The 23,857-nt window shown below is 48.8% G+C and overlaps 1 protein-coding gene across 1 annotated transcript in view; it reads right to left on the bottom strand.

The window, feature by feature from the left end:
- The window catches only part of LOC125940127 (neprilysin-like), a 195,526-nt gene that overhangs the window by 131,774 nt on the left and 39,895 nt on the right, over nt 1-23,857 (bottom strand). The window contains exons 4-6 of the mRNA XM_049655840.1: nt 19,795-19,959; nt 15,030-15,146; nt 9,230-9,426 (exon numbers count right to left, since the gene is read on the bottom strand). Of these exons, the coding sequence (XP_049511797.1) occupies nt 9,230-9,426; nt 15,030-15,146; nt 19,795-19,959 (479 nt within the window). The remainder of the gene's footprint in view (nt 1-9,229; nt 9,427-15,029; nt 15,147-19,794; nt 19,960-23,857) is intronic.

The raw sequence follows: 23,857 nt of genomic DNA, 5'->3' as shown, positions 1-23,857 counted from the left end.
AGCCGGCGATCGCGGCTCAGTCTCCGGCACGCAAGCGAACGAAGCGCGAAGGAAGCGGGAAGGAAGCGCCCCTCTTACAGTCGCGTGCTACGCTCCGGAGGGAGGGTAGGGAGGGGAGGGGGCACGTTTTACCCCGCGCCGCCCCAGCGAGCGCGCGCGCTCCGCGGGCTGCAAGGCTCCCGGGAAGGGTAGGGCGGAGTAGGCCGCGTGCTACGCGGCGCGCTCTCGCCCGGGCGTCTGTATATTGAAAGCCATCTGCAGCGGGGGCAGAGTCCTTCCGCCCTGCGCTGTGGTCTCACGGCTTAGTTCGCAATGATGCGAGCGGCGGGACGAAGGTCAATTCACGCGCTGCTGTTGCCGCGCTTACACACGAAGTGTTTGTACAGCGATCTTGCACAGTCATTGAGTGAGATGCGTTCGTGTTTGCTTGTGCCCGCGTGACACTATATTTACTAATCTAGTTAGTGTCTTTGTTAACAAGTTTATACGACCGATAAAACTGTTATCCTTACTTCGCATACCTGTCCACTAGTTTGCTATCGCAATCGATGCTTCGCCTTTCGGGCGAAACTGCGACTTTTTTAGAATGATGCATTGAAGGACCAAAGTAACTGGAACACCAATGCATTTGGTCGTATACCTTGAAAATGATCTTGAAATTTGAAGTGATCTTCATCTCGAAACTGGTACAGCCAAGAGAATTGATTCCAAGTGGATACGCCTTGTGAACTCATTAGCTACACTTCGTATATTAACATATGTGCCGTATAATAATAAATAAAACGTGAATTAGTGTAATTATGTTAATTATTCAATTAGACATTTTGATTTCTCGTAGAAGTAATGGTGGCCATGTCGAGTATTTAGATCGAAGGTTAGAATTATTCCACCTTCCACGGGTATATTATAAAAATTTGTTGCAACTAGAAGCACCCTGTATGTTCAACAGTGCATTTACATCACAGTAGTATCGGCATGTTTTCATCATGTAATGGTTCCTTGTCGTAGTGCGAATACGCTTCTATAAAAAGTGGGAAAGCGATTTAACCTCTAGTGGATGGTGACGAAACAGAATGCCTTTAGCGTAGGGCACGTCGCTTGATGCCCCAACAAGAATGGGTAAGGTGGCTATACTATGGTAATGGTATACATGGGTAATGTTACAAGAAGAATGGGTATACAACCTGTATTGGCCGCGAGAGGGCCACAACGTGCAGGCAAGGGCGAGCAGCGAGCGCAGCTCCGAAACCTCTCTAACCACCGCAACCCGCGCCCCCGTGTCCTACACTCTCCACCAATGGTGACGAGTGGAAAGGGCGAGCAGCCCCAAGGGCGGCTGAAGCAAAAGAAAAATGAAACCAGTTGACAGTTAGAATTCACGCCGTCGAGACGTCTCTCTCTCTCCTCCGCACGTACTCGCGTCCCAACAGTGGTGACCCGGACGAGGCTTAACGACAACCACATATCGACGCCATGGAGACTACAGCCGACGCACCAGCCATCTCCGCCGTCGATGTTAAGCTACCGCCATTTCGGACAGCCAACCCAGAACTCTGGTTCCTGCAAGTGGAATCGCATTTCGCCGCCCGACGCATTACTACCGACCAGACAAAGTACCACCACGTGGTCGGCAGCCTTCCACCTAACACAGCGAGCGAAGTACGAAATGTACTGGTCGTTCCACCTGCAGTGAACGCGTACACAACGCTCAAGCAACTGCTCATCAGCCGCCTTACGCCTTCAAGCCTCAGCGATTGAAACAGCTGCTACACGGCGCTGAGCTCGGCGACCGGACCCCTAGCCAATTGCTGCGCCACATGCAACAGCTGCTCGGCACGACGACTACCGACCGGGACAGCAGGCTGCTTCGGGAGCTCTTCCTGCAACAGCTCCCCACAAACGTGCGGATGGTCCTCGCCTCGGCTGCCGACAAACAGCTTTCTCAGCTCGCCGAACTCGCCGACTTAGTAACGGCCGTGGCTTCGCCATCCATCGCTGCGGTGCAAACAGACATGGGAATCCGCACACCTACCAACGAGCTGCAGGACATAAGGGAACAGATCTCTCACCTCGCCGACACCGTAGCAGCCATACGGGGCGGCAGCGCGCGCGAGGAGCACTAGTGTGCCACAGCGCAACCCCAGCAACTGCGACAGAGAACCTGTTGGTACCAGAGGAAGCACGGCAACGCGGCCCGCAAATGTATTCCACCTTGCAATTACGCGGGAAACGACCGCATCCGGCACTGAGGGTGACCAGTGTTCTGGATACCTCAGAGCGTCGTCCTTCAGTGTTCTTTCTCACCGACCGTGACAGTGGCCTGCGATTCCTGGTGGACACCGGGGATAAGGTGAGCGTGGTGCCGGCTTTGTCAACAGAGCACCGTGTCCCCAGTGCGTCTCCCCTTCAGGCGGTCAACGATACCACCATTGCCACTTACGGATATCGCTCGCTGCCACTGGATTTAGGTTTGAAGAAAACATTCCGATTGATTTTCATTGTGGCAGAGGTGAAATTCGCTATCCGGGGTGCAGACTTCCTTCGGCACTTTGGTCTTCTCGTCGATATGCGCAACAGACGACTCCACGATCCCGTGTCGCAAGCGACTGTGCATTGCAACCACTGAAAATCACCCTCCGTTGAGTCCTACGCTGCTCGGGCCGGTCGGCGCTGAACATTTTGCTCACGTCCTGCACGAATTTCCTGAACTGACGAGGCAGCCGCCAGCCGGCTCTGCGGCGAAGCACGCGGTATGCCACTACATCTCCACCAGTGGCCCGTCCGTGCACGCGCGGCCTCGCCGTCTGTGCCCGGAGAAGTTGACAGTCGCCCGGCAGAATTTGACTACATGCTGGAACTGGGGATCATCAGGCCCTCGTCGAGCCCCTGGGCATCTCCACTTCACATGGTCCCTAAGTCGACACCGGGAGGCTGGCGCCCATGTGGAGACTACCGGGCGCTAAACCGGATTACGACACCAGACAGATACCCGGTACCGCATATCCATGACATCACGACGAGCCTGCACGGTGCTACCATCTTCTCAAAGATAGACCTAGTGCGGTCATACCATCAAATTCCCGTTGCTCCGGAGGATGTCCAGAAGACAGCCATCGCGACGCCCTTCGGACTATTCAAGTTCCTTCGGATGCCGTTCTGCCTCCGAAACGCGGGTCAGACCTTCCGGAGATTCATGGACGCGCCTTACGCGGCCTCAACGTCTGCCACGCTTACCTTTATTACCTGTTAGTTGCAAGTGGCATACCAGAAGAGCATATAAAGCACCTGCGCATCGTTTTCCAGTGCTTAATCGAGCACGATGTAGTCGTGAACATGGCCAAATGCGAGCTTGGTGTACCTGAGCTGTCTTTCCTGGGACACGTAAGTTCTATCTCAGGAGTGCGGCCTCATCCCAGCAAGGTTGAAGCGGTGCAAGGATTCCCGCAACCAAATACAAAGCGCCAGCTGCGAGAATTTCTGGGTTTAGTGAATTTCTACCGCCGTTTCATCCCGCACTGCGCCCAAATCCACCAACTTCTTAACAGCCTGCTGGCCACTTCACGAAACTGCTCAGACACCCTTTCCCGATATGACGAGCCAAGCGAATCCTTCCGCAAGATCAAGGACGCCCTGGCAAACGCCGCACTCCTTGCATACCCTAGGCCCGGCATTCCACAGCGCGTGATGGTCGATGCCTCCGACACAGCCGTCGGTGCTGTCTTACAGCAGCTCGTCGATGGAATCTGGCGCCCGACATCGTTTTTCTCGAAAAATCTAACCCCGCCTGAGCGCCGCTACAGTACTTTCGGGAGAGAACTGCTGGCCATGTACGCGGCCATCCGACATTTTCTTCACTTCCTGGAACGCGTGGAATTCTTCATCCTTACTGACCACAAACCGCTTACTTACGCCCTGCGTTCGCTAAGCTCCGACGGTGGCGCGCACACAGCGCAGGAATTGCGCCACATGTCATATATATCTGAATTCGCGACAGACATCCGCCACGTTAAGGGAGGCGACAACGAGGTGGCAGATGCCCTTTCCCGGAACCCTATAAATGCCATTGTATCCACACAGCAGGTTGATCTGTCAACTTTGCCAGCAGCTCAACGTGAAGACGACGAGCTAAAGAGCCTGTTGACCGCAACCACTGCTTTGAAGATGCAGTTGCCAGTGGCTTCCAATTCCCGGATCCAAAGACAGAATTTGCTGTGACATAAGTATCGACAGTGCTCGCCCGTTTGTGCCTTCCAAGCTCCGTCGCCCCGTGTTTCAATCGCTGCACAGACTCACTCATCCAGGTATTAGAGCAACACAGATACTGGTGACGGCAAAGTTTGTCTGGCCATGCATTAATTGTGACGTCCGGCGCTGGGCACGTGAATGTGTAGCCTGCCAGGGTTCCAAGATACGACACACCTTGACAGCACTGGGAGCACTCCCAACCCCGGACTCCCGATTTGACCATGTTCACCTGGACATGGTTGGCCCACTACCACCCTGCCATGGACAGACTTATCTGCTGACATGCGTGGATAGATTCACCCGTTGGCCGAAGGCCTTCCCTTTTGTGGACATCACCGCTGAAACGGTTGCCAGTGCCTTCCTGTACCATTAGGTTGCGCGCTTCGGTGTGCCTTCCACGATCACAACGGACCGTGGCCGGCAGTTCGAATCCGCACTCTTCACTAGCATCACTCAGCTCAACGGTGCCACTCGCATACGTACAACGGCGTACCATCCCATGAGTAATGGCATGGTGGAACGCTTTCACCGTCAGCTTAAGGCACCGCTCACAGCAACCGAAGAACACAGCTGGGTAGAGGCGCTCCCGCTCGTCCTTTTGGGCAAACGGTCCACTCTAAAAGCAGACATTGGCTGCAGCCCCACCGAGCTGGTCTATGGCACAACACTCAGGCTGCCAGGGGAGTTATTTGTGCACGGCTCAGACGAGACACCTACGGCTTCCAGTGGTTACGCACTTCGTCTACGCGGTATGATGAGCAAACTTCGTGCTGTGCCCCCGCGGTATCCAGGGACGCGGGCTGTACATGTCGACCCGCGGCTCACATCGTGCCCATACGTGTTTGTGCGACATGACGCTGTTCGGCAGCCTCTTCAACCTCCATATGATGGACCGTTTAAGGTCCTCCGCCGTGGCGACAAGCATGTCACCATCGATAAATGCGGCCGCCAAGAGGTTCTGTCGCTTGACCGTGTCAAGCCAGCACACATGGACAGTGACGCCGCCATGGTGTCTCCGACAAGAGAGCCTTCGCCAGGGCCCCCAGCTGCAGCGCAAGCTCCAGAGGTGCTCACGCGACGTACGCAAAGCGGACGGTGCTCAAGAGCCCCTACTCGCCTGTACCTTTGATCACTCTGTTCGGCAACTCACTAAGGGGGGAGTGCTTTAGTGGCCGCGAGACGGCCACAACGTGCAGGCAAGGGCGAGCAGTGAGCGCAGCTCCGAAACCTCTCTAAGCACCATACCGGTTGCACCCCGCGCCTCCGTGTTCTCCACTCTCCACCAATGGTGACAAGTGGAAAGGGTGAGCAGCCCCAAAGGCGGCTGAAGGAAAAGAAAAATAAAACCAGTTGACAGTTGGGATTCACGCCGTCGAGACGTCTCTCTCTCTCCTCCGCGCGTACTCTCGTCCCAACAAACCCATTGTATACAACTCATTGAATGTATACAACAAGAATCTGTAATGGGTATGCCATCAATATGATGGCATAGGAGACTTACTAGCCTTCTCCTCCTCTGGCGGTGTCCCTTGTTGCTGTATTTTATTTACAAGAACGCAGGTTTTGAAAGAAACATTTGGTGACATCAAAGAACTCCTTATTACTCGTAAAAGCGAAAGCACTAATGACCAGTTGGACACCGCTGAGTGGTCCTTGGAGTTTGGCGCGGTCAGTATATTTTCTAGTTTCGCTAGGTGTATGTTATGAAGTTTTACGTGTAAATTGGTGACGGGTACTTCTTTTACATTTGATCCGCTAGTACATGTTGGCTGTAGACTGGAATCATGTGGAATATATTGCTGAGAAATGAAGTGTATTTATGTTCACGCAATGCTTTCGCTAATTTCTATGGAGTTATGTTCCACAGCCGTGTATTGAGAGGCTTGACGATGATGGTAGATTTCGCTGTCTCCTTCTCCGCCTGCTTTCATGCATTCGTCCGCTTCGTTGCTTCGTCTGCGCTGTGCTGGCATGGACGGCCATGTTTCAGTACTGCCGACGTACCGGCCGCAGACGATGTAGATGCTCCAGACCTCATACCAGCACGCGCTGCCCGAGCCATCAAGTAGCAGCAGCCTGCGGTGCTGGCTCAGGAACCGCGCACCGGCTTCCAAGAGTGAGAGCAAGGGTGCCGTGACGTCGCGGCGATGCCCTCTTCCTTCACGCAACAAGTGCCGCGCGGCGGTTTTTCCTTCCTCCTTATGGAGGAAGGAAAAACTCGCCGTGCGGCCAAGCTGTCTCTATTATTTTAGGGCAAGCTTGATGATGTCTTTTACCATGCATTTTTAGTGAAACCATCAATTTTTTTTCTTTAACTTCCTCAGCAATTTGGCCATTATGAACGCCTTTGTTACTGTTTTAGTTTTTATTAGTTATTACAGTTAGCACGAGTTAAGTGGTAGGCTTGGTTTGAGTGGTGCATTAAATTTTATGCGTAAGTGTCAAATGACCCATTGAGAGAAATGCAGCTCCACTGACGTGAAACCTGGGGAGGTACGAAGCACGCAGCGATGCACCGCTAATGTGCTCATAGTGCCTTAAGCAATGGCTCACAATCCCGTAAACGTGGCCTTCCCATTACGACGACAGAAGAGAAGTGAAAATTTGTGCCAGAATGATACGCGACAACCCAGCCAGCTGTATAAGACGACGACGAACCAGGGAGCAGTGGCACGAGCGCGTGCCGAGCGCGAGCACGAGCCGCTTGCTGCAAAGCAGCCAGGTGTGGAAGAGGACGACGAACGCTGGAGCGGTGGCACGAGCGCGTGACGAGCGCGAGCACGAGCCGCGTGCACCGTGATTACGACAGGGGACGCCGAAAGCCCGAGCTTAAAGGTGATTCGCACCTAAAAACTGAGGAGAGGCCCTACCCCCTCCGCGCACTAGGAGAAAATTGTGGAGGAAGTGATGTAGTCATGGTATTTTTCTAATTTTTTTACGATTTTTGCGCTGTAGCGGCCATGTTGTCCTGGCACGATGGCGGCTTTGTTATGGTATATGCGATCACACGTGTTGGGCCGTAGGTTTCGTAACGCGGCAAAGGCGTCGTGTGGGCAGGTTTGCTTTAGTATCTGTGTTTTGTTCCACTGTTTTACCTGGACCGTGCTCTCCCGGATGTTGCTTTGGCCAGGTGGGACTGAAGGAACTCAAATGCGTGAGATGAATGCGCATGCAACGCGGTACGCAATGTACTGCGCGACGGCAATGGCCACGAATCTGCGGGACATTTTGCCCTGTTCCATGGAATCATATTAACGTGACATTGTAGACCGAAAACATTGTGTTTTAGAATTGTTGCAAAGCGTTCGCCTTGCAAGTCAGTGACAGTCGTGCAGCATTCCTGCTTTTGACAGCGGGGTATATAAGTAACGATGATACCGTAGAACATTACGCAAGAATGCGTAATCCTGGCTTTAGAACTTTGTGTTCAGTAACAACTTTCTTTTGTACGTGTTCAAACACGTGTTGCTCAACTGTTACTTGTTTCTCGCAGTACTCGCGACAACACGAGCGCGTTTCAGTAGAGCGCTTTGAGAAAAACCGGTAAAAGCAGCGAATTTGACCACAGAGTCGAATTTGCGAAGTTCATTACAAACTTCTCTCAACATGACGTCGACAGCGGTAATGCGATGACACGTCGCGATTACATCTTTCGCATCATCGCAGCAGAGCACGTGCGCCCGAGCAGCCCGGTTGCGCACAATGCGGTGTGGTTTCACGAGAAATGTAAACAAGAGAGGAGAATCTGCCACGACAAGATGGCGGAGTAACGCCAACTTCCCGCGTCACTTGGCTTCACAAAGAGTGATGTCTGGGCTCCTCCTCAGTTTTTTTCCTTTCTCCATGCTTCAGTCGGTGTTCTCTTTTGCCCTCTGTCCTCCGTCTAGGCACGCTCGTGAGTTGGCGTCGCAGCCAAGGGGCTTTGCGTGAAGTTTCCCTGGTACTGACTACAGACGCCGGCTTTTTCACTCAGTGAACCATTTGACCGTTTCGAATCAAAAACTTGAACGGGAATTTAATCTCTAGTTGAAGACAAAGCCAATATCTATCTGAGAGTGTTTCGGGGTGAGAATGGGGTGAAGTGACTAAGCATAATTTTCTGTCACATCGCCTCTGGCGTAAGGAGTTCGGAGGAGCGTCGGATGAAATTTTTTTCTGCCGCACTATCTTCGGGATTGGTCCGAATTTTTACACTGCACATAACCAGAGGAACGGTGCACATTTTTAGGCTGCAGGGCCTTCGGAATGGGCCGCGACGTTTAGGCTGCCCTATTTTCGTTCACCATCATCATCAGAATATGTATGCCCACTGCAGGACGAAGGCCTCTCCCTGTAATCTCCAATTACCCCTGTCTTGCGCTAATTCCAACTTTCGCCTGCAAATTTCCTAACTTCATCACCCCACCTATCTTTGCTTTCGGCTAAGAAAAGAGGAGAAAATCAAAATACCCGACATGGCAAATCGAAGTTACCTCGTTCGACAATATGTCCAAATTGGCCTCTCTCACAATAAACTCGACCCTTTAGAACTTGTATTTTTATGTATACAAACTAGCGGCAATGTAGCTGCAAATGTAGCGGCAATGTTTTCAATTTTATTGAGTTAACAAATGCATAAGCTTTACAGAAAAAATGCACATATATCTGGGAGATATCTGCAATTTCGTATCGATAGAATTGAACGCTATCGTTATTCAAACTATGGGTTGCGACTCATGATGCATTGTAATGCAAAAAGGTTGGCACCATGCAGAAACCGCCTGAGCCTTCTAATAACCAGAATTTTCAGTAGAAATTTCAATATATTAACTGAAAGGTAAACTTTTGCGTTTGTCACAGTTAGAAGCTTTATTCTCGAGGCACAGCACAATGCATAGACACCATGTATGAACGCCTTAAACGTTCAGAAGACGAAAGCAGAATCTAAGCGTTCGTGACGAAATTCTTTGATTTTGTTTATCATCACTACGATAGTCGCACTTACCGACAGCATGTACTTTTTGTGTTGTTCGTTACCAACTACAGCTACCGTTGCCACAGGCCTAAGACCCGTTTGTTTCAGAATTTCTATTTTTGATATCCCTTGTTCCCCAGTAGCCACCGGCCAGTTATTTAAATGAAAGCTTTTCAATATTTCGATCACACCATCCCGGAGCGACTTTGATGTCCTTGATTTCTCATCTGGAAAATAAACAATACAATTAAAGAAATGTTCGGTAGTTGGTCGGTGCATAGACTGACGAATAGTTGCAGCTGAAGGACTCATTCACGATCGCAATATGACTTGCTAAGATAGACTGCGCTAAGAGTTTTTCCCCAACTATACGTTGTATGAAAACTATTTCAGTGACGGCTTGTTTCTTTTGCCGGTCCTGTTTGCTTTGTTTGGTCTGAAAATAATGTCGCAGATCAGATAACTGATAGTGAGTAATACGGCAGTGCATTTCAGCACATAATGGCCGAAAAACAAGCGGAGTGGTAAGAAATGTCAAAATGAATTAGAAAAATATGCTTGCGTAAGGACAAAATATTCTTTACACCCAGTAATTAGTACCCTACATATAAGATGGCCGAAGGGCCCACTCGGCTACAGAAACACTACGAAAACTCATCTATTATCTATGTCTGCATCACAGCTGCTTGCAACCCTGAATAGTTATGACAATTGAGTGGACCATCGCATGCAGGTATGTAACGGCGGTTGATTTTACACCATGATGATATATTCGGGATAACTGTTTCAACTGCAGCACAATATGTTGTCAATGTTTGGAGGGCTAATAGCGCTGTTGCGCAAGTAGTTCTTAGCTTACATGTTCACATTTATAAGCATACCCATACATACATCAGTTCCTGTTGGCAATACAGCCTAATCTGAGAGATTGAGTTGCCGTACATTTCGAAATTTCAGAAAAAGAATTATTTAGGAGTTGCGGCATGGTGTAAAGTAAGGACTATCTGTCATAGTGTGTTGTAGGTGTTGGTATAACCCACTTTGCGTCTCGTTACTCGGATGTCGGTGTTTCAAGAGGCTAAGATAATGATAATATTACACTATTGTTCTGCGTTAAATAAGTAACCGATTATTAATTAACGCCGACAGGACATAATATTGACGCGAAATAAGTTCGCACGTGGTGACACTGGCCCCTTGAGGGTAGAACGACGAAGTTCGTGGTTGCGTGCGCGCTCTCCGAGGTCCAGCCATTACTAAAGGCTGACGTGTTTTTGCCTATCTGTTGCTGATCATCTGTTCTAGCTGTACTAGCTGGGTGACATTCCTGGTGAAGGTTCGGAGTATACCATGTTATACGAACTTGAGGGTGGTGGACGACGTACCGCTTCAGCGTAACTCATTTCAGCACGCGGTCCTTGCTGTGGTGCCTCCTACTGTCCAGGAACATGGACGGCCCTTCGGACCTCGGTGCGTAGCATTTCCGCAATGGAAAGTTGTCCTACAGAGGCAACGGTCGCCTGCATCTTCTGCAGTTCCTCCTTGATGACAGCCCTGATGAGTTCTCGCAAGGCACTGATGTCGTTGCCGAGGGTAACGGCAAAGAGCTCCCTTGAAATCACGGCGTCGCGGTTGTATTGCCTGGCCCGCTGCTGAAGGGCCTTTTCCATGGTAGTGGCTTCGTCGTGGAACTCTGCAAGTGTCATCGGCGGATTTCGAATGAGGCCAGCACAGATTTCCTCTTTGACACCACACATTAGGTGGCGCACCTCCTTTGCTTCAGTCATTGAGGAGTCCGCACGTCTGAAGAGCCGATTCATGTCGTCTACGTACGCCGTCACTCACTCATTCGGGCCTTGAATTCTCGCCTCCATTGCTAACCCCGCCCTCTCCTTCCTGTCCGCCCTGGCGAAGGCATTGAGGAACGGTTGACGAAATTCTTCCCATGACGTCAGTGTCGCGTCGTGGTTCTCAAACTATGTTTTCGCGGAATCTTCAAGAGCGAAGTACACGTAGCGTAGCTTACGCTCGTGGGTCCAGTCGTTGAGGTTGGCGACCCGGTCAAAATGGTCAAGCCAGTCGTCGGCGTCCTCTGAAGCACTCCGGTGGAACGGATTCGGCGTCCGGGTGTGATTGACGACCACGTGCGATGCTGCAGTAGCAGCAGGAGGTGGTTGGTTCGTCATTCTACTTCGTTCGGTTAGCAGAGCGTGCTGTGACTGGAGTCCCTGGAGACGTTGGCTAGTACGTACGTGCACAGGGGTAAGCTCGGCGAACTACTCGCCGGGCTTAGGTCTGCGGTACGCTCCGGAGGTCTTAACATTGGCCTGCATCGATCGACATAACTGCGGCAACTAAAATTCACACAGACGCAAGCAACGTAGGACTCGGGGCCATTCTGGTTCAATGGCAAGACGGCGCAGAACGTGTAATTGCGTACGCGAGCCGTAGTATTACAAAAGGAGAAGCTAATTATTCAACCACTGAAAAAGAATGTTTAGCCGTCATGTGGGCCATCAGCAAGTTCCGCCCTTACTTATACGGCCGGCCATTTCGAGCGATCAGTGACCACCATTCGCTCTGCTGGCTTGCCAATCTACGAGACCCGTCAGGTCTCCTCGCTCGTTGGAGTCTCCGCCGCCAGGTATACGACATAACTGTTGTCTACAGATCGGGCCATAAGCATAGCGACGCTGACTGCTTGTCACGTTCCCCTATTCCCTTCACATCCTCTGACTTGGAGCTAGATTTGCCGTTTTTTGGTGTCGTCGACGAGGTGCGCATGGCTGACTATCAACGTGCAGACTCTGAACGGCTTCCAGTCATCCGATATCTCGAGCTAGCTGACGTTTTTGTCCCACGCCCACTTTCACGAGGATTTACATCTTACTGCCTGCGGAACGATGTCCTGTACAAGAAAAATTTCGAGAACAGCCAAGAAACGTTCCTTCTCGTCGTTCCGACGGCACTGCGCGAGGAAGTTTTACAAGCGTGTCACGACCATCCCTGTGCTGGCCACTTAGGCTTCGCGATGACATTAGCGCGCATACGGCAGAAATACTATTAGCCACACTTATTTTCGTCGGTTCAGCGCTATGTGCGAACGTTCCGTGACTGTCATAGGCATAAAGTCCCACTCGTCAAGCCTGCCGGCCTCCTTCAGCCTTTCGATCCGCCTCCGGCGCCGTTCCAACAAGTCGTAATGGACCTTCTTGGTCCGTTGCCCACGTCTTCCTTGCAAAACAAGTGGATAATCGTGGCAACTGATTATTTAACTCGCTATGCGGAGACAAAAGCTGTGCCGAGGGGAACTACTGCTGAAGTCGCCAGCTTCTTCGTCCACAACATCGTGCTTCGTCACGGAGCACCCGCTGTGCTCATTACTCACCGCGGTGCAGTGTTTACAGCGGAGTTGTTGCAACAAGTTGTCACGCTGACGCATACCGACCACCGAAGGACCACAGGCTATCATCCCCAGACTAACGGCTTAACAGAGCGCCTGAACAGATCATTGGCCGACATGCTATTCATGTACATTGATGTGGAACCCAAAACATGGGATGAAATTTTGCCATACGTGACGTTTGCTTTCAATACCGCTGTGCAGGAGACCACCGAGTTTACACCATTCGAGCTCGTTTACGGACGTCGCGTTACAACCACCTTAGACGCCATGGTCCCGGTAGACCACGGAACCACAAGGAATGACACCACTGAAGAGTTCGTCGAGAAAGCAGAGGAAGCTCGCTAGCTTGCTCGGAATCGCATCCGCACCCATTAGAATACCGACGCCTGCCGTTACAACCGGACCCGACACAACGTACAGTACTCACCAGGCGACCGCGTGTGGGTGTGGACACCTTTCCGACACCGTGGGCTCTCGGAGAAATTGTTGCGCCGCTATTTCGGCCCCTACGAAGTTGTACGCCGCGTCAGTGATGTGAACTACGAAGTGGTGCCTCAAAGTTCTGATCCTGGTTCGAACCGACGCCGTCCCCATGCTGAAGTTGTCCACGTAGTACAGATGAAGCCGTACTACGCACGCGGATAACTCACAAACCGCTTCAGCATTGTGTACATTCCTGTATGTTTTGTTTCTTTTCATGTTGGCACTCGCGCCCATAGTGCTCGCCCGCTGCCCTTAAAGCGAACGGGTCGGTCGCTTTCGAGAGGGGAGCAATGACGCGAAATAAGTTGGCACGTAGTGACACTGGCCCCTTGAGGGTAGAACAGAACGACGAAGTTCGTGGTTGCGCGCGCGCTCTCCGGGGTCCAGTCATTACTAAAGGCTGGCGTGTTCTTGCCTATCTATTGCTGATCATCTATTCTAGCTGGGTGACAATATTTCCGGAAATGATCACTAGTGTAGCAAATGGACCTGACATTCGCCATGCAACGAACAGGTCTTTTCTTTTTTCCAGTAAGTGCAACTTCTTTAGGGTAGGAATTCCGGCTGTGCACTTTGTAATGATACAATATTGCATTCCAAAAAATAAGACTAAAGAGTTACAAAACAGCAGTTCATCTTGAAAACGAAGCTTGAAGCGTATGTGCTTCATACACGATTCATGAAGTCTAGGGTTTGATGAAAACTCGTCTGGCGGGGAAAGATCATGACTGTATTAACGTACACTCACCAACTGAAGAACACAAAAACAACAGATTGACGTTTCGGCGCCCAGTACGAGTGCCTTGTTCACAATGAACGAATGCATGGTGATCTTTATTATATATGCGGCGCATATATAATAAAGATCACCATGCATTCGTTCATTGTGAACAAGGCACCCGTACTGGGCGCCGAAACGTCAATCTGTTGTTTTTGTGTTCTTCAGTTGGTGAGTGTACGTTTATACAGCCATACACGATTCATGTGCCATATGGCTTATACGTATACTGTGTACATGCTTCATATGCGCGTACGAAGCGTATATGTTTCATACGCGTCAAAAGGTCTTTCGAAGAAAACGTTTTAGATTTAATATATTCTCTATTTTTCCAAAGTAAACGTTTATTTAATATTAGTCCTAAATTCTTCACAGAGTCAGCACTTCACAAACATTATATGCTCAAGTTAACATGTACAATACTCAATGTTTTACCTTCCGAAGAATAGGGAACAGCATTAGTTTAGAAGCGCTAATTTTTGCCTTAATAATATCAGCCCATTACTTTAATTTCGTCTTTCTTTTACATTGCCCTCTATCTCTATTTCAGACCAACCAGTTACAAAAATTCTACCAGTTGTAAAAGGTTAACGAATCAAAACCAGTTACTGGCCATCTCGACAGGAATTAGACAATAGATTAGCTTCGGCATAACATATTATAAGCATATCATTTGATATTGTATGAAAGCGTAGCGATGACGCTGCGGCTACAGCATTGGGTTCCTAAGCACGAAGTGTGTTGTTGGATTTCTGGTAGCGCCGGTCGTGTGACGATGGAGACAGAATGCGAGAAATTTTGGGTACCGTGCTTAAGTTGCATGGTCATGAGCTACTGCTAAATCAAATTAATTCTGATTCCGTTACTATAGCGTATGTTCTTTTCGTATATTGGTATAGGACATTGAACCACCATAACATACATAAACATAATTTTTAACGGCTCACAATGGTTATAAAAGATAAATGCACTATTATAAAGGAACAAAGAACTACGCTCGGTTACATTGTATCTCTATAGGTGCACATATGCTACATTTTGATCTGCGTGTTCGAAGTTATTTGCAGACCGAGATATTTCTTCTCGTAATAAATCACACAGAACATTTACTAGTGTGGTGCCTTTATTGTAAGAGGAAAAAAGAATCGCGAATTCTAACGTACCTTGTTTGCAGGCACCGTAAACACTCTTGGCGATTTTTTTAATATCAACACTATTGTCAACTTCACCTGTTGATGATTCTCTATTTTCTTCATCACTGTGTTGATGTTCCAGTATACCTGCAAAAAAGCTTATTTAATTTTACAAGTTAACAAGGTCACAATAATTACAATTGCCAATGCAGCTAGCAGTCTAAATTATTTCCCATAAATATTGGTTGCAGAGCTAATACGCAAAGAAAGCGAGAACGTGCAATTTTGATATACACGCACCTGTGAAATGTAAAATACGGCCATTCAGGAGGGCATGTAGTGCTGGGTAATAAAATGAGAATACCTCAGCAATATTCATAACACTTCGATAGTGTAAACGAATCATAACACGCTTACATTGATATAGTTCTGAAACTCCACCTTGTGTACAAACCTGCTGCATCCTGCACATCTGCGTGCAAAACACGCCAAGCCAACAATCACCTGTTAATTTCAGTGTGCAATGCGTCTGGATATAGATAATTTGACGCACAGGACGCTTTTTCCGCAGCATGTACACAACACCGAAAACAAAGCACGATCGCCTCTAAGAGTAATTGGCTGCAAATGAGACGTAAGCTCATAAACGCCGTGATAGTACGATCGTGCATGGCAAATACGGTCTTGGTATTTTCACCGTAATTCTATAGCAGCATAGTTAAGTTAGGCATAACGGACGCGCTATTCTAATTAACACCGTGCCTCAAGTGAGCATTTCGGATTCCATAACTGGAAGTTGAAAACGAGATAAATGAATTGGCAGTGTTTTGTACACCCCCTCTCCCCCCCCTCTCCTTTGGAAAGGTGCTCGAACTCTACCTCTACAGTGATTTGACAAACAGATATTAATGACAAAAATGCATCACTGCCGCGGTCGCATAGCGCCTATTCCAGTGCATACACAATCGCCCTGATGACCTAGGAATCGCTAACATTATCGTAGAAGCATTGCTCGTGCTGCCTAAAAGCCAAGCCCTAAAGAACCAGACTCGAGTAAGAGCGTCTGCGCATGCAGTCTCTGCATCTACAATTGTGGTATTCCCTACAAAGAGATGGTTCCTGCCTCAGCTAGTGTTCTCCAATATTAGGGTCTGGATGGTGCGTCAACTGCCAACAACTAAAGCCACATGAAGTAAGTGGCCTTTTAACGAAAGTGCGTGTTTCGCAATTGTGCGGGAATGTTTTCCAAGCATGGATGCTGGGCCTGCCATCGTTTTACAGCGTAAGCTGTTATGGGCTCATTCCTACAGCCGTTGCGGTTCGCGTGGAGTCCGCCGTCGCCGCCGAACCGTAGCCTCTATCGCCGGAAATGCGAAATGCGAAGTATCCGGTCTCCGCCGGATCGAACCCGTTGCGCGGGATTCGGATACTTTACCACTGAGCCTCGCAAGCGCTTGCTATCAGGCAGCGGAAAAATGCCATATAAATGCGCCCTAGGCAGGCGCCCAGGCGCAGACCACCCGTGCCTCCGCCAGTATGGTGGTGCCACCTATTTAAGGCGCCTGCAAGCGCCGCGTGCGCAGGCGCAGACGACGAGATGCGATTCAGGCGAGCGCGCAATCAACGCGATTCCAGCCTCCACCAGTATGGTGGCGCCATCTAGTTAAGAAGCCTGCAAACGCAGCGTGCGCAGGCGCAGACGACGAGATGCGATTCAGCTGAGGCGCGCAATCAACGCGATCCCGATCTGAGATGTGCGCCACAATTCCCGGTACCTCTTCGGTACACGTTATGGTGTCTCCTAGCAAGGCCGCTGCTGAAGAAGAGAATCGTAGAGCTACGTGCGCGGCTACAACCAGGCATCATCGGGCTCAGCAGACTGCTGTGCAGAGAGCACTACAAGCCGCAGCTCGCCGTTGATGCTGGGCCGACAGTTCAGATCGTTCTCTTCAAAACAAGGCGAAGAGACTTTGCCGCGAAGACCATGTTGTGCGTGGCGCCGAAATGAAGGCTACTCTTGAGCCGCTCCACCAGCTTACGCTGTGACTGTGCTGCGCGTGCCGGGCAGGCCTGGCACTTTTTTTAACAAGAAAGTGTTTTATACCATAGTCCACCATCAACATCCTGCAATGAATGTGACGTCGGCGCTAACGCGTAAATTATGCTCTCTTGACATGGATGGCGTCGCCATCTAGGAGCGGTGAAGTACTGCATCATGACACCAATGAGTGCCGACAGTGAACGCTTCGGCACCAACCCGGTGTAGCCTTGCGTAGGCGGTGCAGGATTTCTGCTGAGGTAACGACGCAGTTTCTGCACGTGGTTTGTCTTTCGCGTCCGATTAGCCTGTGACGGCTCGTCGTCTACGTCGCGCAGCTTCAACATGCATCAGCATCGCTTACACGCCGCCTACTGCTTCGATTACGATGATAATTACTTAGGAAACTGCTGCACGAAGCGACGCAAAATGGCAACGACGTCGATGGGCGAATTTCGCTTTGGTCCGGCGAGAGACACGTCAGCGTGAAGCAGGACGCCTTCGTGCATTCGCGGCCACGCTGCGAACTTTTGCCACCCGCATTCTTGAAGTTGAGCACGTCGCAACTCAACTGGCTGCCCAAGACACTAAGGAGCCGGACCAAGTGTTCGTACCTTCGCCGAAGCGACTCGTCAGGAGGACGCCGTTCACCAACATGACGCCGCGCGCCAAGCAAACCTGCTGTCGTGTGCACTGGAGAAAAGTTGTTTATTTAACTTTGTTTGTTGCACTAACAAACCAGATGCACCTCTTCAGGGCAACCCTTGTGGCACTGGAACGCATGCGTTCCAGCGCTTTTATTCGCACAGAGCGAGACCACTTCTACAAAGGGCAGGCGGACACAAGTAATGGCGATATATAAGATTTATCTGCACAATCCTTCACTTGTTTTTGCAGGCGCTTATAATTCCTCTTAGTGAAGCGGATTGTCTTTAGGTTCAAGAGTGTCCTCCCAGGAGATAATTTTATTTTATTTTATTAATTTGCGAGGATCACAGTCTAATGGAGTTTGTCACCAGTGGAAGTTGTGAGCCGAAACATTGCTGACTTGTCTGAGGCTGCTTTATGCCCCGCAATAATGCTTGCTTGCGCTGCGGAACTTCTTTGAACAGGAAAAAAAACAATGTTTTCATTACATTTTGTTACAAACATGTGTCACTACATACAGTTTTATAATGCAAGCCCCTAAGCTGACATTGTCGAGGAGGTCGTGCATGTCTCAGCAGAGCTCACATATTGCTTGAGGCTGTTTTTCCTGCCACGTTCGCGCATTTCTTTATGTCAATGGCAGAGACAATGTTTTCAAAAGTTACTTTTCTGTACATCGTGGTTGCTACAGAACAATAACGCCGGGCCACTTCTTGTGGTGGTGGAGGTGAATAGATGCTCGTGCAACCCTCTTGGCTCAATGCAGGTGTTCCTTAACGGCTGTCTTCTTGTGTGTTTCATGGTATAACTTCAAAATACCTTGATAAAAAAAAGTTGTCGCAGTTTCACCTGAAAGGCGAAGCATCAATTGCGATAGCAAATTTGTAGAGAGCTAAACGGAGTAATGATAGTAGCTTTATCAGCTGTATAAACTTGGACATGCAGCAGCACCGGCAACATACAGAACTGTTGTCGACGCCGTCGGCGTTTTGCCCGCGTTCGCACAAAATTTGTGCGGCGTTGGTGACTGTTGCCGGAGCCTGTGATATAAATAGGCACTTGGTGCCGCAGCTAAATGTCGCCTCCTTTCCCTCCCCCTCCCCCCGCACGGCCTTTCGTGCATCAGAAGAAGGCGCGTTTGCTCTACATATATGGTGATTGTAAAGGAGGAAAGAGACGCCTACTTCTGCAGCCCTTAAGGGAGCACGGCACAGAACGCGCGTTAGTTCTCCGCCGTGCGTTCATTCCCCGTGAAAGCGCGCGTCCCTCGCGCCCTTTCGCTCGCACATACAGCGTTCGGCGGCGCGCGGCGACGATTTCATCTCCATTGACGTCATACGGAACCTCACGGCGACGGCGACGCCGACGGCAGAAATGTGCTTTGGAGTGTCCATATAATTGCTATCGCAATAAAACATGCATGAATTGGAAAGAAAGGAGCAGACAAGCATTAAGCATATACCGGTGGCACTAACGTGTGACTTGAAACGCGCCCGCTTTGATGGCATAGAAGTAGCCTGATGTATTGAAATAATATAACCTAAGCGACTGTCTTGTGTTTTTTTTGCGAAATTTATTATTTGAAATTGCGTTTAAACAACGCTTTAGTTTATTAATGTAGAACGTTTCTCAATATATATTTAAATATTGCGCGTTGAGTAACACACTCGCCACGTCCTTCTGGTGACGTCATCGTAAAAGTGGTCATAAATCTCAAACTGTTTTGCTGTGCGAGCAGCACACTGCCCCATTCCAGTATACCACATAATGTGTAAATGAAAGTCACTTGTGCATTTCGTTGAATCGTTTCTGTATCTTACTGCCCATGCATGCACTCTAAGCAACACACATAAGATATTTAATGTAGAACACATCGGCTGTATCCTCGATACAGCCTACCCGAATTTGATTTTGGTATCCCGTGGTTGCTAGAAACATCCAAACCACTTCATAGATCAATAATACTTGAAGGGGAGCATTTAAGAAAGCCGCACAACAGTATGCCCTCACTGACTTGTCTAAGTGGAATGAGATCACTATGTCTTGGAGGAAATATCTGCAAGTGCACGTTCACCTTAAGGTATGTTTTAAAAAAGTTTACCTGCTTACCTTTAATTTTCTGTACTAACTGTTTTTCTAAATAAGTTTCTTGAATTTGCTCTTCATCGTAGTCATGTGAGACTTCGGTCGGCAAAGACTGTTCGTTGCCACAAACATACTTATAGAAATTCTCGCACGGTTTTTGCTGAGCATCGCTGTTGTCCTGTTTGGGCGCTTAATAAAAGAAATTTCATTGCACGAAATCATTAAAAATTTCTAATTCACTAAACATTATTATTTCATAGAAAAACTTGCAATAGGAAATTACAGTTGAAGCAACGAATGAGGCTGTTGCTCTTTGGTAAGAGTGTAAAAAAATCAAGAGTGCATGTCAGCATGAAATGGTTACCGACAAAGCCGATTGGTTGGAGATGATACTAGCCACAATCTTAAAATAGGTGTAGTGTATGTTCGCAACGGCATACGCTAGCCCACCACTCCGCACCACACCACAGCACGCCATACTCTGCACTGGTTCATATGGACGATGCCCAGATAGAAGAAAACTGGCTGGAGGCGGCCCGACAGGCAGCGAAAGACGCCAGGGAGACATGTTGTCATTGTGGGGTTAGGAAAAAGAACACAAAATAATTACCTCTGCCTGCTCCATAAATATAACAGGCTACTGAGTGCACTGCCCAGCTGGAAGAAAAGCGCCAGAAGGAGGCGCCACGCAGCATGGCGTCATCTCTCGAGGCACCGCAAATGCCGCGCCGCGGAACTCACGGACCACTGGCGTTCAAAAGTGCACAGGAAACCCGGCCTCAGCGCCAAAAGATGACAATCAAGTGTATATTGCCCTGTATCTGCCTTTGGAACGTCGCTATTGGAAATGATGAATAAAACTTCAGCATTCTAGAAGAGACAGCTTGAGTGATATTGGGAAGAAACATTAGGAAGAAGTCTGAAGTAATAATTTTTGTAACTTGTTTGGGTAGTAACTAGCGTATGTAATGCGGTCCTGTACACAGGGTTGGGGGCCAGAGACTGCATTTTCTTCACTTTTGACTGGTTACCCGGGTGACCTTGCTTTGTCCTTGCAAAAATGCCCGAATATTGTCGTTTGAGTGCCCGGATAATGGCTCTTACTTTTGGCTCAAGGTCACTTGACGATCGCAGACACCGGGAGCTGAAAGCATTTCAGGCTTAAAAGAAGGTCCTGCTGTCAGCTTTACGCAGAAAAAAAATAATAGCCTTGTGACTGCGAAAGATGAGCAAATATTGTTGCGATTTCTACAAGTTTTCAGCTTATCAAAAGAATATGAAGACGTGGCGCATTGTAGTGGTTGAGGCATGAAGTGTTTAGAGGTTTCACTAGAAGATGACAAACACGCTGTGATGCCTGAATTGTTGTCTTGCAAGACACGCTGCTCTATTAACTTAAAAAAATACGATCTACCAGTACGCACTCAAAGAACTTTGCGGGCGAGTCAAATTATTGACGCATTGAAATTAGGGAAAAACCATCTCACGATGAGTGTCTACGGTAATGCATGGAGCATTGAAGCAATGTTGCCACATACCGTATCGTAACCGTCAAAGCGGGTTATGTATGAATCATGCACGTACAGCAGCGGGACTCGGCTCTCGGGCTTCCACGTGAACACTGTGCGCCACCTAGCGGCGCCGACACGAAGTCTGCGCGTGGCCTCCGAAATGCGTGACGCACCGGTGCACTTACGCAGAGAAACGCACCATGCCGCAGCCGGATTTATCTCGCTATTCTTTCTGGGCACTTTGCGCCATCTACCATCGCTGCCAAGATGTCCTCACATGGCTTCATTTCCTCCGAGATTGCATGAGCTGGCAGGTTTTGGTCCAGCCATCCAATTCGCACGGAGAGAGCGTAAGTTGAGTTGTGGGCGTGGCGAGCTCCTCCACACCTTGGCGCTTGCGACCGAGGGCTTTTGATTGACTTTTGTCAGCCTGGTGACTATTTTTCACCGCCCATTCCAAAATGGAGGTCAACAAAACATCATCATCCTCAACACTTTCCTGCGACGAGAAGGGTTTGGGCGTTCAGGTTCTGTTACTGCGGCTTGGATTAGCGAAGAAAAAAATCCGAGGACACCTATGTACTTGTGAGTTCTGAATGTGAAATCATTAATATCCAGTTGAATGCCGCTGAGCGGTCCTTCGAGTTTTGCGTTGCGAGTAAAGTTTTTGAGTTTTGACGTGAGGTATGTTATCGAGTTTTGCAGTTCCGCTGCAGTCTCACTGCATCGAATCGACGCATCTGTACTTCGCGTTTCGGTGCTAAATGTTCGCTATGTTCCTCGGAGCTCATCGCTGCCACTCGACGCCGCTCCGCTTCACGCTTTCGAGACAACAAACGCTCACGCTGTGAGCCACAATTAGCTTCTTATCGACGAAGTTCTGCGTCGTGTCGCTGTATCTGCTCCGTCGAGGTGCGCTGGTGAGGAGGCGCGTTGCGGCCATGTGCTCTCCCCTCACGCAACACTTGGCGCGCTAGCGCTACAGCAGGTGTTCTGATTCACCCTCTCTGCTCGGTCGAGGCACGCTCGTGACGAGGCGTCACGGCGAATGGAAATTTAGGTGACCTTTCGCTGCTACAGACAATGCCAGCTTTTTTAACGAACGAGTCATTTGATGCTTTTGTATAAACAATTATTTTGCGATTTTAAATATGATTTGGAAATGACGGCTGAAGGCGTTACTTTTTTCTACACACATATACCCACTACATTCAGGTGAGTTTGTCGAAGTTTCCTCTTCTGCCGGAAACTCACTATCTTTCAGATTTTTCGAGTTATATGTCAAGTCAACGACTGTATGGGGGTCACCTTGCCATATGATTCGGAACAGTATAACACTTTACTTACAGGAACCAGCGTTGCGCGCATTGACGTGTATCAGCTCACAAGCGAAAGCATACAATATTAGCATAGGCGAGTGCAGAAAGGAAACGAAAACACATTATTTTAGTATAATGTTGGCTTTTTTTTTGCAAACGGAGAGACCTAACTCGCAGGAATAAGAACGCCAATCTAAATGCAAATACTCAGTATTAAGTGTCACGGAAATAGCCAAACACACAAAGAATGTTTAAGCTGAGTCACACCAAGCTTAAAGAACGGTTTTCTTGCGCTTTACAGAAAATGTGGGTGTTCTGATGCGTGAGTTTGCATAACACTGACTGCTGGGCGCGGCAGTTTTGAGGCTCGGCATAGTCAGAAATTATGGGTTAATAGCGAAATAATAGTACTATTACTCACTCGTTTATTCGTAGATCTGTATGCTACCGAAACAGGCATTACCATACGTGTAAACAGTAATGATTAAAATGTTAATTCCACCGTGCAGAAATGTGCTAGTCGCTTTTCTGGATGTCTGCTTACGCCACGTGTATATTATTTATTTTTTATAATATTCATTTATTATTACTTCACATGCATTCAAAAAGACAGGGGAAGCTTCGGTTACATTAACATAAAACAAGCGTTATGTACGCAGCAAGCGAAAACAATATTCGTACAGCCCAATAGCAAGCAGCATCAGTACTACAAAAAAATGGAATTCTTATAAATACTTATAACAGAAAGAAGTACGCTTGGGAAGAAACTATAATTACTACACGAAAATCATGCCACTACAGAGGTGGCTTACAAATGCAAAAATAGCCATATAAATTGCTGAATAACCACCATGCAAAGTGCAAAAAAAGAAGGCCGGTAGCAATAAACGCTGGCAACTATGATAAACTATGAATTGACAGACAACAAAGGTTGTGTGAGGCTACAGATAATTTGTTTAGAAAAATAAAATAATAAACAAACATGTGCTGACGCAAGACTGGAATGCAAGAAATGGTGCGTCTTGCGTCAGCGCTCCGGACCGTCTTTGGCCTTGACTGAGGCAGAATTAACATATCTTAAAGGGCCCATAAACCACCCAGTGGACGAAATTTAGTTGTGGTGTTGCAGTTATGCACGAGTCTACAATGAACACGTAGCCGCGAGAATTTTTCGAAATGGTGCCGTAATAGCGGAGTTACACGCGTTTGATGATCGAAAAACGGCCCTCGCTCGTTTCGCTCTTTCCTTCGCTTCTC

This window comes from Dermacentor silvarum, chromosome 9, assembly GCF_013339745.2.
Source record: "Dermacentor silvarum isolate Dsil-2018 chromosome 9, BIME_Dsil_1.4, whole genome shotgun sequence".
In the NCBI taxonomy this organism is placed as follows: Eukaryota; Metazoa; Arthropoda; class Arachnida; order Ixodida; family Ixodidae; genus Dermacentor; species Dermacentor silvarum.
Note: the sequence above shows the minus strand (reverse complement) of the source record. Positions and strands in the feature narration are given on the sequence as shown.